This window comes from Ambystoma mexicanum, chromosome 14, assembly GCF_040938575.1.
Source record: "Ambystoma mexicanum isolate Mex_15411 chromosome 14, UKY_AmexF1_1, whole genome shotgun sequence".
NCBI classification, from domain to species: Eukaryota; Metazoa; Chordata; class Amphibia; order Caudata; family Ambystomatidae; genus Ambystoma; species Ambystoma mexicanum.
This window is the reverse complement of record NC_090940.1, coordinates 632166325-632180294: the sequence shown is the minus strand read 5'-3', so window position 1 is coordinate 632180294 and position 13970 is coordinate 632166325. Positions and strand designations below refer to the sequence as shown.

The 13970-nt window shown below is 46.5% G+C and overlaps 1 protein-coding gene across 3 annotated transcripts in view; it reads right to left on the bottom strand.

Moving 5' to 3' along the window:
• The window catches only part of TRAF3 (TNF receptor associated factor 3), a 460451-nt gene that overhangs the window by 164257 nt on the left and 282224 nt on the right, over positions 1-13970 (bottom strand). For all 3 annotated transcript variants that reach the window (XM_069638108.1, XM_069638107.1, XM_069638106.1), the window contains exon 2: positions 4669-4930. In XM_069638108.1, coding sequence (XP_069494209.1) covers positions 4669-4913 — 245 coding nt within the window. In that variant the 5' untranslated portion in view covers positions 4914-4930. The remainder of the gene's footprint in view (positions 1-4668; positions 4931-13970) is intronic.

Below are 13970 nucleotides of genomic sequence, written 5' to 3'. Positions count from 1 at the left end.
TGATCCACATCTGCATCTGGGAACATCGGAGTCAGGGAGTGAATAAACTCAGTGTACCTGTCCTCCCCCGCCCCCCATCCACCATAGGATAACATTGGGAACAAGTCTCCTTATTCCATTCCACTCACCTTTCCGTTATCCAATACTGACCTGCTTTTGATAACTACGTTATTGGATGTCTTTTTGAACCTATGGTGACTATATATATATATATATATTTGCATTATAGAGTGTTGTGTGATAATACTACCTGCTAGATTCATTTTTCAGTGTGTTCAGAGGGCCTGTAATAAATAACTGTATTTGTAAACACGCCAGTCTACGCTGAATTATTGTGTGCCATACTGGGTGGCCTCATTGGGGGTCCTGACCCCACTCACACTCTCTCTTCCAAGAATAAGCCTTGGCTGCTCATCCACATACCTCGATTTGGTTTTTGACAAACCTCTCCGAGTTCCCTGTTCACTTTAACTAAGGTGGTCTCCTAAAATCTGTCCACCAGGATAGATTCTAGACATTGCTGAGCTAGAACATAATCCCTCCATGCCATACACTAGTTTCTCAACATTACTACTGGTGCCTTCACATGAATAATACATCATTTGTACCATTTTACAAGGACTATAATAGTCCTAGAGGGATGGGTAGACAGGGAGCCTGGACCATGAAAGAAAACATTCTCTTTAATGGTGTGATTAACATTGACACATGTTCCTTTACACAGCGCTCGCCTTTTTTATAGTAGCTTTCATCCCAGCATGTCAGCCTCATGGCCTATCCTTCGTCTGGCTTTTTTTGTGTAATTTTTCTGCTGCATTGTTATATTGCCTTGTAATTGGAAGGGCCTGTTGCGGCCAAGAGTATATCAAGGGAGATGTTAAAATCGTGGGTTCTTTGTAATGCATGTACGGAGTGTGACGATCCTTCAGATGGTGTCACATCTCCCCAGGGGAGGATCACTTCCCATGAGGCTAGGGAGGGGGGGGGGCACTAACCAATAGTCCCCCTAGGGGTGGCAACATGCAGGATGATCTCATAGGGAGTGACTCCCCTCCTGGTAACAAGGATGCCATTGCGAGGTATGGTCCCTTTAAACCCCAACCCGTAGGCTGACGATAGGATCGAAACCTTGTGAGTCTAATCTCATGTCTAAAACCACGTGTTACTGTGAAACATCGAACTACCCTGATGGTTTAGGTACTGAGGCGAAGAAGCTCCCGAGAACGCTACAAGCGAGCCGAAAACAAACACCATAAATGCTGTAGTCAATGGAATCGATGTTACATAAGGGCGGACCCTACTAATATCAGGGAGTTAGAAACAAAGGAGTACTGAAGGGTACCGGGAAGGATACTGGAGAGAGTACTAGAGACAGAACCGGATAAAGAGAAGATCGAAGAGGAAGAGCGAGGCTGGAGAGACCGACTTGTGAATGAGAACGGAGATCGAGGAGGAGACTGAGGTTGAGAGATTGAGAAAGAATGGGAGGGGCTTGACAATCGAGGCCAAGCCGATCATAGAAGGAAGAACAGGGTGGCCCGAGAGAGGGGCGTGGAGGGTTTGATTCAGGAGACTGCACAAGGACGTCCATTAACTGCTCCGGTGTTGAGAAGAGAAGTAGAATCAGAGACTGGAGCACGCGTTCTGTAAGAAAACAAAATACCAAAATGTTACTTGATGTCTGGCAGGTGAAAATAAGATTGCAACCAAGAAGGAGAGTCCCTTTGCCCGGGCAAGACATTCCCCTGATGAGGGGAAAGCATCTCCTCAGAGGCCAGGCAGATGGCCCAACAGAAAGACAGAGTTTACGGCAGTGGTGTGACCTGCAGTGGGTGTACCTTCAGATCCGACAATTATGCAGAGACCGCTACCCCAGGCTTGCTACTGAGAAGGGAGAACGACCTGGGGAAAACTACAGAGTGATGTTGGAGCCTGGGCCTATATGAGAAGGACGTTCAAAGCCACAACCAATATCAGAGATATTAGCAGAGCGGGGCTCCATGAATTGGCACCACGCAACAGAGAAGGCTGACAGCGGTATCTGAAATCCTACCAACGCTGTGAAGCACCCTGATCCCAATACAGATGACGGGAGTTAACGAATGTCCGGGAAGGAGCAGACAAGCTCTTTAGACATTCCATGAAACTTAAGCCAACAACGGAGAACAGTGAATAGTATAAACTGAGAACATCTACCTCAGCGATTGAGAAGATATGTTGTCCGTGAACCCAAGACCCCCAACTCCCGGAAACGCCATAGAAGGGAGTTATCTGATCAACCCAGCAAAGTACAACACAGGGGCCTAAAAGGGGTGGAGGCCCGCGGATAGTTTATGCTGTCCTTCGCTATCCAAACTTAGAATAGCTGGGGAAACCCCTGACAAAGAGGATAATCACTGTAAACACCCCAGAATCGTCTAGGGCTGGGCCATCGAGCCAAGCCCCAATAATCTTCTGTTACCCATTGATGATTGGTCAACACCAGATCCTGCCAAGAGTCCCGTCTTTTCAGCTCATGACCTTAACCCTACTCAAAGATAAGAAAAAACCCATTAACATTGTCAATTTCTTCGCACTTAAAAAGTCAGGAAAATAAAAAATAAACTTGAGACTGTAAACTATGAAGAAACAGATAAAAAAGTGAACCAATGTATCAATGTGTGGTGATGGAGGGTAGGAAGGGACTCCGGGGAACCGCTTGGTCATCCCAATGGGGCGGATCAAAATGTGTGCAAAACCAACAAGAACTTTATGTGACTGTGTATTTCCTGTTGGGTTACAGAGAACCCAGAACTTTTTTGGAACTTTTTATTTGAACAACCCGAGATGCGTTTGGACGCTTTACATCGAGAATAAGGGAGCCATTCTACCGCGTTACAAGCGTTACGCGCAGAAGCTGGACTTTATGGTGTTCTGGTGTAGGGACAGGGATAGAGTAGGAGCCTTTGTGACTGGGATGGTGCCTTTTTGTTTTGACTCGCACAGACTTCTTGACAAGCACCAGAGTTTCTTTTGTTTAGGTGAGGAAACCCCCCTTAGAGTTAGGGACAGATGGGTGTGGTTTTTCGTTTAATAAACGTCTATAGCAACCACTATCGCACCACTTGGTCAGTCTCTTCATTCCTTGTCGCCACAGGAGTCAGTCTACTGTGAGGTTAAAATACTCACTTAGGTTTGTCTGGTGAAAACTGCATGCAGAACTATTCTGACGCAGCCTCTATAAACCATCGGCTGCAAGGTGGTGAAGACTTCTCGCTAACACCTTTGTTCAGAATCCATTTCAAGGCCCTTGCTCATGATGTAGATTTTGGTCACGGACGTCACTGGGGATGGTATTCGGTATTAAACATTGTTTGTGCCTATCACCAATCTTTTTTTTTTAAAAAAAAAGAAGGGCAACATGCCCACAACATCTCTTGTCATTGCAATCTTCTCACAGATTAGCATAACTTGGAATAATTGCTATGCAAGCAACGGAGAGCTGAACTGAACAAGCAGGATTAAAATAATCTAAACAGAAAACAAGGTTTTGCAGAATGTCTCTGATATAACCAGCAGTGGGGCGGGCATCCAACTTGAGCAGGTCAAATGTTCTAAGGTTCCAACCAGGCCACTTCTCTACACAAACAACTCTCAAGCAATCCACACACCTCGGGTCATCGTTGCAAAGTCCTACTCTCCTCCTGGGACTCAAAGATATACAAGCTTTTGGCTGCCATCATTTCCAATCCTGAAGCCTACCTCATCAGCCTCCTCCATACCTCCACCCTTTCCACCTTCGGCTTTGTCAACATTCCAATCGCTGGCCTTGCTGCGAGCCCCAAGTCAGGGATTGCAACCAACTTTTTAACCAGCCCATAGACTCCTGATCATTCGCGTCCCCGAAGGAATAAATACCTCAAAGGCCCTTCATCAGACATTTCGGCCGACGAAATGGGTGCTTCCGACATCGGCCGGTGCCTGACCCACCACGTGCCGCTGCCGTGCCGTTCAAGAAGAACGCAAATGAAGATTGTATGGATCAACTTCGCTATAACCCAGTGAACCCCAGAAAATTCAGGTTAAGAGGGAGGATCTAGGCTCCCACATCAGAAATAGGGAATCGGACGGCAAGAGTTCTTAAATGAGCTATTTTGCTTATTGTTATAGAACTGGGGCCCCCAAACTCAATAAGTGCTGGAGGCATCGGACCCTTGTCTCGGGGGGGGGGGCACTCTGCATCTGAGCAGGCTCAGCTAATTGCTAAAGATTGGTGCTCCGTAAACAGTACATAGATGTGGTTGTTGTTGGACCTGGTGAGCTGTAATGAACTTCACCATTTCAATGCTTTTTAAAAAACCTCTACAGATTGGAGCAGGTGCAAGCTTTGGAATATGTTTCCAGACAGTTGAATGAATCCTGCAGTGCACGGTCAATACTTTCATCAAATTTGCTAGTGTTCTGCAAGGCTGGATAATGCAGGTAGAGTAAGTATTAAGTGACGCATGCCCACAGAGGCACACATACATACGCGAATGGAGGATAGCACAGGGGCAGCGCACTGGTCTTGGAAGCGGGACCACGCAGAGCAACAGAGGTTTGAATCCCGGATCCGCGCTTAGAAACCGAACTCGTATCGGTATTAAGCGCGTTATAGGAAACCAATAAATAAATAAATAAATAAAGTACCTCAACATGGCAAGCATGCAGGTTTCACAGAAGCGGTGCCCACATTCCGTCTGGCGGGGGTTGCACAGCACCAGCTGGCACTTCTCGCATTTGTACTTCTCCTCCACCGGCTTCAGGAACTTCTCCTTGTAGCCCCCTTGCTCGGGCACGTAGGTGGTGGCGTGTGCCGGGCTGTGTTCCGGGGTGCCTTTCTGCTGCAGAGCTTGTGCTGACACAGGGGGTTCGGCCTTTTTCCCAGCATCCATGTTATACACCTTAAATTCTGCAAGAGACATTAGAAAACACGCGCGGTCCATTACATGTATGCACGAGCATCGAAATCAACTTACAACAGCTACTGAGAAGTACCCTAGACTGGGTGGCGCAAAATAGCAGGAGATGGCAAGGTGCAAAAAGTGTCGCTAAAAAAGCTGCGGGCTGGGTCGATAACAAGCCTGGACGAGAAGCTGGTACCCAGCATGCTTTGCTCAGTTTGCAAAATAATTCATCATTGAAAAATTCCCAGATAAATGAGACATATTTCCACTGGTTTTTTTAACACTACTCAGGCCATGCCCACTGTGCACCGCAGGGCTGGCCGCTGTGCTCGGGCAACACCCAAAATCAAGGATCACTGGACACTGCCGGTACGGGGATGCCATAACATTTTCCTAGGGAAAATAAATATGATTTAAGTATGTTAAAAAATAGACAACTGTTGAAATCGTGTGGAGTAACTCAAACTGGTCTGCAGTGAATGTCAGGGTTTGACTGCACCCTGTGACGTGACAAAAGAAGGACTCGCCAAGAAGACACACTTTACTGCAGGACGCTTATTTAATCAAAGAAAACGCCTTTCTGACATTATTGCAACTAGGGAAGCTCCCCACCTAACCAACTAAACTAAGGGTGCTCTCTCTCGTCAGTATTATTAAAATGATAAACCTTGTCCTCTGTCCAAATTCTAGCCTTTAAACTGCCCCTACAACTTAAAAAGGGAAAACGGGCAGTGGAGGCTGCTCTCAGTGTTCTTTACACTGCCGTCTCCCAGTGTTTCCAGGAATCTCTCCTAGTTTCAAGTTCCACAATTATGCAATAGGCAGTGCTTTAAGTGGGCCTGGGCCTGGCATACTACAAAAAGTGGGGCTGAGCTGGGGCCCTGCCAGGGCCCACCCGTCCCACCACACCACGGCAGGCCACATTATCCCTCCCTGGCCACAGTGCAACGGGAGATGCGCCTGCCATTAAGTCATGAAAGCTCACAAAAGTGCCAGCCAGCAAGCAGCTGGCTACCACTTCTCGCAGTCACTAACTTCCTCTGGCGACCCCTCAAATGAGGAGTCACCAGAGGAAGTTACTGTCCTTTTGTTTCCCCAGGTCACTGAGGCGACTTTAACCTTTGTGTAACCTGGGGACTCCGTGTCATATTTCTAAGTTTAAAAAAGAAGGCTTGAAAAGTACACAAATAATAGTAAGGTATGCACACAAATATATACATGTTATATATGTGTGTGCGTACCTTACTATGGTTTGTGTACTTTTCAAGCCATCTTGAACTACACAAACTATAGTAAGGCATGCAAACAAATGTATAAATGTAAGCATTTATATATGTGTGTGCGTACCTTACTATGGTTTGTCTATTTTTCAAGCCATCTTTTATAAACATATTTTTGTATGTAGCATTTCTATATTTATAAAAGATGGCTTTCAAAGTACACAAACCATAGTACGGTATGCATACTTGAAGCTTTAGATATTTGTTTGCACACCTTACTATGGTTTGTGTACTTTTCAAGCAACGCCCATCGCGCAAGCCACACCCCCAAATGAGCCCACCATCCCCCATAATTTCTTACCCCACTTAAAGCCCTGGTAATAGGATACAGATCTCCTGACTTTATCAGTTCGTGTCCATCGTGTCAGGGTTCCAAATAAAATAAAGGTTTCCCTCTGATATATATATATATATATATACACACATATCATAAACTCACAATTTCCAACAAAAGTAAATTCTCTTAATGATCGTCGATGACAGGATTTTCTTTAATACTCTCCACCAACTACGTGGTTCTCTCCCCACGAGATTCCCGTCTTGCTTGATTCTGGTTTCCACTTGGGGCGATTCGTTGCTTGCTTTATAGGGCCCTCCTGCTCCCTTGGTTCTCTTATCGTCCGTTTCTCGCTTGATTCATAGGGGTATGGATATCCCTCCCAGTATATCTTTCTCTTGGTTTTTGTGTGTGGCTTTGAGCCGTTTGGCTGAGTCCAAGGCTCAGGTTTTTAGGGCACGCGTAACCACTTTGATGATGTATGTGCGTCTCCCTCTCTAGACCCGACTGTCCCTCATACGGATCTAGCCCTTTCCTTCGCTCTCCCATTCTGATGGTCTGTCCTCTGTACCGCCCTCTACTGTGAGCACCCTGTGTACCTTCTCTGTAGCAAGTTGTGGTCCAGCGAGGCGGCTTTGATCTGCTGTCACTGGCATTCGCCCCAGCTCCTCTGCATCTTTTACTGAATGAAAGTGGTACGGTTTCCTCGCTGGTCGCTATGTTGCTCTCTCTCTGGTTTCACGTAGTGTGAGCAGTCGCCTTGTTCCTCTCTTGCTCGCTGGCTTCAGCTTTGTGTCTTGGGCTCCAGGCCCACCATGTCATCCGTGTGATCACGCCTATCCTCTGGGCCTGCTCCGCTCAGCCTCTCCGATTCCGCACAACCCTGTTCCTCATCAGTTCTGCTGCTCATTATCTTGGGCTTCTATCCCGGTCTCTCTCCAGACCGCTTTCCGGAACTCTAACCAGGCCCTGACGTCAGAGGCTCACCTTTGTGTGTCGCTTCGCCTCCTCATTCAAGGGGGAAAACAGTTTAGTCTTGTTACCAGATACAAGAAGGGTGTGTTTAACTATCAAGCCGGCAGAGGGGCCAGAATTGCCTTGAGACAACTGTTCAAATGCATTTGCTATATTATTTCGGGTTCCACAGCTGGAACCCGAAGTCAGATCTACTTCTGGTGTTTCCACATATGCAGACAATGTAGGGAGTTCCGTTCCGGAATGGGAGCGACTGTCCGCTATTGGGTAAATCGCTCCCCGTCAGATCCCAGTTTCCCAAACCCATAGGTAGGGTTTTGCTTAGTAGGCTCGCCTCCCTCAACTCAAAGGGGGTGGCTTCCCCGAGAAAGAAGGGACGAAACCTCCAGTCATCACAACCCACAGAAATTAGATTAAATATTCTAATCTCTTTTTTAAAAAAAAGTTTTTGAAAGGTGCCAACACAGCACCATATAGGCAGTTATTTATATATTTGTTATTTATGTACATATTCAGAAGGAACAGTGCTCTTTTGATCACTAAAGAATGTACAATAGATAAGAAATCAAATTTGACGGGAAGCAGTGAGCTTCTTCCAGTGGGGTAAGTTTGAGGGACATTCTGACCAGGCTGTGGAGGGGAGTAAAGGGAACAGTCACCGGGGGCCAATACATAAGTGGACATACACAGATTAAGGACAATGAACATTGGACATTTGTAAGTGCAGGTAGGCGGTGTGGTCAGCTGTGCTCAGATGTGACCATGATGGGTGGAGCGCTAGAGTGGAGGCAGAGGAAGTGAGGGACAGGGGCAGGGGCAGGTTAGAGGCCAAGGAAAAGTGTTTACTAGCAGGTAGATGAGAGGTGAGGACATAGGATTTTGGTTTGGTTTTAACAAATCTGTGTTGACTGTTTCTCATATGTCCAGGGGAGGAGAATTCTGTGCAAGTGGAGCAAGAAGAGAGAAGGGGCTGAAGGGAGAGAAAGCACAGGGAGGGTGAGGAGCCACAATGGTAGTCAGGGAGGCAGGTCAGAGATTACGAGAAGGCTTGTAGAGTTGGATAGAGGAGGATAGATACAGTGGTGTTTTACCGTGGATAGATTCGTCAACAAGGAGAAGACATTTAAATTGGTTCGTGTTTTGCATCATCAGCCCTGCAGTCTGGTGACGGTACAAGGAGGTAGGTGTGAAGTGAGGGAGTTCAAAGAGAGTTAAATGGTGCTTGACAAGAGGCTTTGCTACGCGAGAACAATTAATATTATAAAGAAACAAATGTGTTGGTAGGAGCTTGTGGAATGGCATGTGGTTGGTGGATGTCCTGATGTTCTTTGGAGGGGTACCAGCTTCAAGACGGGAGGGGAGGGGAAGGAATCCAAGCCAGCGGGCGAGGAGGGACGTGATCTGGGATTCCAGGAGGGATACATAGATAAGCTTTTTGTTTGTGATGTAATAATGTTATGTTAAAGGTTCTTATGTTGCGCACTGTTGCCACCTGCGTGGATTCTTGGCGTTCTGGCGGATCAGTAAAGCAAGTGGGAGGGTACGTTAGTAGGAGTGAGCGGGGGAAAGGAGCAAGAGAGCTGTGATGTGCTGTCCGCAGCTTCATTTGACGCTGCTTACTAAGCGTAGGTGGGCTTCTCGGTTGGTAGCCGCCATGTGCTGTTGGGTAAGGCTATGTGTGGTTTGTCTTGTAGTCGTGGTAGATAATGGCTGATTCCATGACTCCATCTGCTGAACACTTGAATTGTGTTTTCTCTTTGGTGGGGAGCCAGTGGAATGGCCTGAAGCCAGCTCGACATGCTCATGTTTCGGGCAGCTGAAGATGGCATAAGCTGCGTGCATCCTGTGGACAGGCCAGCATTAATGCGATGGAAACTGTCCAGCCCGGAAATGGCACTTGGGGCAAGATATCAACTAACTGCGCGAAGGATCAGATATGGGGGAAATGTTCCTTAGGATCAAAAGCTTGCTGATGGCTTCGGAGGAATCCTAAGAGATCTGGGTAGCAAGACTGGAGTTGAATTTTTAAAGTAGCAATTTACTGCCTAATTTAATAATCCTCAATTCGGCAAACCTTTCTGGACTCGTGAACATGAAAGGGCCAAATGATACACGGATTCTGAGTGTGATCAATCGCACGTGTGCAACGGGAGGTGTGAGCAGGTGTGCAAAGGAAAGCAAACAAGAGCTTCTCAAAGGCCAGGAGGTGAATTGCTAGTGATGTGTTAGAATGCGATGGGACCTTGGGGCGCAAATGCCAGGAGTCGAGTTGCTAGTGATGTGTTAAGATGTGCTGGGACCGTGAGGCGCTTCAGAGAGAGGCGCAAATGCAAGGAGGCGAATTGCTAGTGATGTGTTAAGATGCGCTGGGACCGTGAGGCGCTTCAGAGAGAGACACAAATGCCAGGAGACGAGTTGCTAGGGATGTGCTAAGATGCTTTGGGGCCGTGAGGCGAGGCGATTTGCTAGTGATGTGCTAAGATGCTTTGGGGCCACGAGGCGCTTCAGAGAGAGGCGCAAATACCAGGAGGGGAGTTGCTAGTGATGTGCTAAAATACGCTGGGCCATCTTAAGCATTTTTGGGGCCCTGGGCATGGACATCTTTGGGGCCCCCCTCCACCAAACCAAAGGAATTAAGTGATCAAGAATATATGGTGGCTTCCGACCTCCCCATTCCCCCCACCGTGATCATAACCTCGCAGCATTCAAAATAAGCATGTTTACTCCCTTTAAGGCCGCTAACCCTCTTTCTTTTTGCTCTAATCACAAGGGTAAACAAGTAGAATTTGAAGGCCAACATTAGCAGTCTACGAAGAGGTTACTTCTCTTCTAGTATAGAAACATGCTGCTTTTGATCAATAGCATCCGGGAAGGTATGCAGCCTGTAGTAGTAATGCAGGACTGTATGAAAAAGGTACATGTAACCCAGAATAGGCAGAGAACTCACATTAGCTGCCTCACAGAATGCAAAAGTGCTCAAGCATGGATAGAGTAGACCAATTGTAAGGAAGGAGAAAGCTACACCTAGCATAGCCTGGACAGGGAATGCAGATTAGAAGCTACCAGGAAGTTGCATCTATCCAGACAGACTGAGATTAGAAGTGGGATATGGTTTTCAAATAGTGTTGCCATTAGAGATCAAGGGAACAAGTGTCTGTGGTGCTCAGTATATCAATGCTCACTATTATAGTGGAAGCAACCCTATAGCCAGTGAAACCATGAGTGAGGCTTTTATGAAGATCATCCCCGGAGAAGGAAATCACTCTGAAGGGCTGACAATTTTGAAAGGTTTAGGGACTGGCAATTCTTATGGGCTAGGCACTAAACGATTAAATGAGATGCCCAGGATGACACATTGCTTAAGGGGTGAAGATGGGGTTGGTGCCAACTACGCAATTTCTGCATTTGAACACTTTCTTTTCCGGCTCTTACCATGAACTAAAATAATCTCATTTTATAAAACTGACTTGCAAAGTACACAAATCACATTTCCAAACCAGACAATCTTTTAAACCAAAATGTTACAGAAGGGCGTTATGCAAAATGGGAATGATTCTAGCTTCATTCTCTCCATCATCAAGGGATTTATATAAGTACCAGCATACCAATCGATGTGATTTAACAGATTTAATCTAGGTATGTCTTTTGTCCTTTTAATCTTCAATACTTCCAAAACAATGGCTTGTGAAGTTGTCATTCATAAACGTGCAGAAAAACCTTTAACTTTTATACAAAAAGCAAAATGTTTTTTGTGTCATACGAGCAGACCTTAAAATATGCTTGCCCAAGGCCTACAACATCTGGTCCGCTCTCTCCTGTCTACCACCCCTTCCACTCAAATGGCCTACATAAGAAGAAATATCAAGTAATGAGCTAATCGATGCCACTAGCAGGCAAGAAGGCAAACCTCATAGAAGACGACACAGTAATGTAAGAGATGTTATATGATTTGACCAAGATCACTATCGTCTGCTGGCAAAGCCAGGATACAAGCAGGAACACCTGGACTAAGAGTTTATGCTCATCTTTGGAGGGGATTGCCTAGGTTTTAGAACGCCCCATCTGATCAAACCAATTTCTAGACCTTCACCATACGAATGACATGTTAGTTTTTTATAGCAATCCCTATCTGGTATAGATACATTGCTGATAATAGCACCTCTTATGCTGAAAAACCAAGTACATATGCAGGCAGGTTTCTAAACTTCAGATATAGGAAAGGTTCAGCCAGCCTTGATGGAATGTGCTATTCTAATCTTTCATATGAACACATCTCTGCAATGAGTGCTGAACACACTGAGCTAACTTTTGAACCATTGTGGCACTCAAGTTAGCATTATGGATTTAAGCGTTAGCTATTGCACATGGTCAACAAAATTCCCACAGGAAGGAAAGCAGCGATGGATTGGCCCCTCGGCCAATCGGCCCGTGGCCGATACGAAATTGGCATGTTCCTGCCTGGGGGCCGGTGTCTGCCCATGCTGGGCCGGTATGAGGAGGAAAAAAAAAGCAAAAAGCACTCGCAGCACCGCGACTGCAGCAGGAGCCTGGAGGCTGCCTGCAGGGCTGTGCTGGGCCTGGCTGGGACCACAGCAAAGTGGCGTCAGCGCACACATTAAGTCGCTTTCAACTTTGCAGGAAGCAACACATTTGTTGCACTTTTTTGCAAAGTTCAAAGCAACTTGTTGTTGTGCCTGGGGGCCGCCAGCGCTGGGCCAAGAAAAATGCGCTACAGAGGTTGAAAGAGCAATGAAAACATGGAGAGAAAGTGACAGCAATGGGGGAGGCAGTAATTTATGTTAAGATAGTTTCACGAAGGTGGGGGCAGATATCTCACTAGAAAGGAAGAGAGCAGAGGCTCCCAGGAGCTTTCGCCTGTTCTCTGAACAATGGGCCATGGCACACGCAGTAGGAGATGGAAGAACTGCTGGCCTTTGTCAGAATGGCGATCTTTGTCGGATTGCCCCCCCCCCCCACCCAGGTTGGCATCAGGGCTGTTTGTGGCTGGAAGAAAGCAGCTCACCAGGGTGGTGACATTGGCAGCCTGGCGCTGTAGACACAGCTTTCACCTGAAGAACACTTGTTTGTTTGTTTTCACTGCTGCAAGTGCGGCTTTAGCAGGGAATGGCTGGGTAGGCTAACAGCGGAGACGGAAAGATTCTAGGATTCTGGCTGAGAGCTGAGGTAAGCATCCATTTGGGTCTCTGTATTTTGCTTTTTGCAAGCTGCAGTTATAGCATGTTTTTTTCTGCCATTGTCTCTGTTACGATCATCACAAGACATTGCATCTCGGTGTCCTTGGTCACTTGACAAAATCCTTGTGCCTAAATGCACGAAAAAGCTTGTGCTCTTTACTTGCTCTGCTATGCCCAGAGCACTTAATGATGGGTGTTTGAAGTCTACACATGTGTCTCTGTGTGTGTTTGTGTGCTCAGGGTTCTGAACTTTGTCATACAAGCTGCAGTACAGTCGAATCCTTTGAGAGGGAAGTAGCTCAGTGTGTTAAGTGCCTGCTTCATGCATGAATTTGGTAAATTGCAGGTTCAAATCCAAATCCAAATGTGCTCACAATTGCGTAACCCGGGGCTCCGACCGAGGTCAATAACCCGAGTATCATGGAGCTAGATGCAGGAACGATATCTGACATGTAAAGTGCTTTGAAGCTGAAAGCAGCCTGTTTCAGAATATCACTGAGGCTCATGCCTGATATCTGACTAAATTAGTCACATTCCTGTCTGCTTTGCAGCGGCCTTCAATCCACACCGGCGGCCTTTTGGAGCCTGGAGGCATATGCCCACTTCCCAGAGGGGCCAGTGTTCCACAGTTCTTGTAAGTTTGACATTTTGTCATCGCAGCACAGAGAGTTAACTTTTCCTCTCTGCAGACACAGATTGGACCATTTCAGACTATGTATTATGCTTTTCACAAGTTGCAGTTATAGCATTCTCTGCCGTTGTCTCTGTTACGATCATCACAAGACATTCCATCTCAGTGTCCTCGGTCACTTGACAAAATCCTTGTGCCTAAAAGCTTGTGTACAGTGTAGAAATATTTGACCATAGCACATCAAGTGGCGAGGCCACTTGATGTGCTATGTTCAAACACTGACTTCATTGTGCCACAATGAACGCTTTGTTGTAATGTGTCTATCTTTCCCATCTCCCTGCCTGGCATGCTGTTCAGGATGTTTTGTTTGCATGTATGAGGTAACGAGTGCTCAGATTATAGGATGTCCTGTGAGTGCGCTGCTTTCCCTATTTTGCCAACCTCCGATTCTGAAGCCTGAAAGTAGATGCATGCAGGCTTGACATGCAGCCACATATGCACAAGACCTGCAGATTAATTTAACTGGCCTGCTGTTAAATCTCAGTTACCAGTTTAATGGTATCCACCACAGAATAATTGCTCACTTTCCTTAGCTGATATGATAGCTCAGTGGGTTGAGCATGTGCTGCTGTGATGTGTGTGTGATCTGCAGGTTGCAGGTTCGAATCCCACCAAGGCCATCTCAGC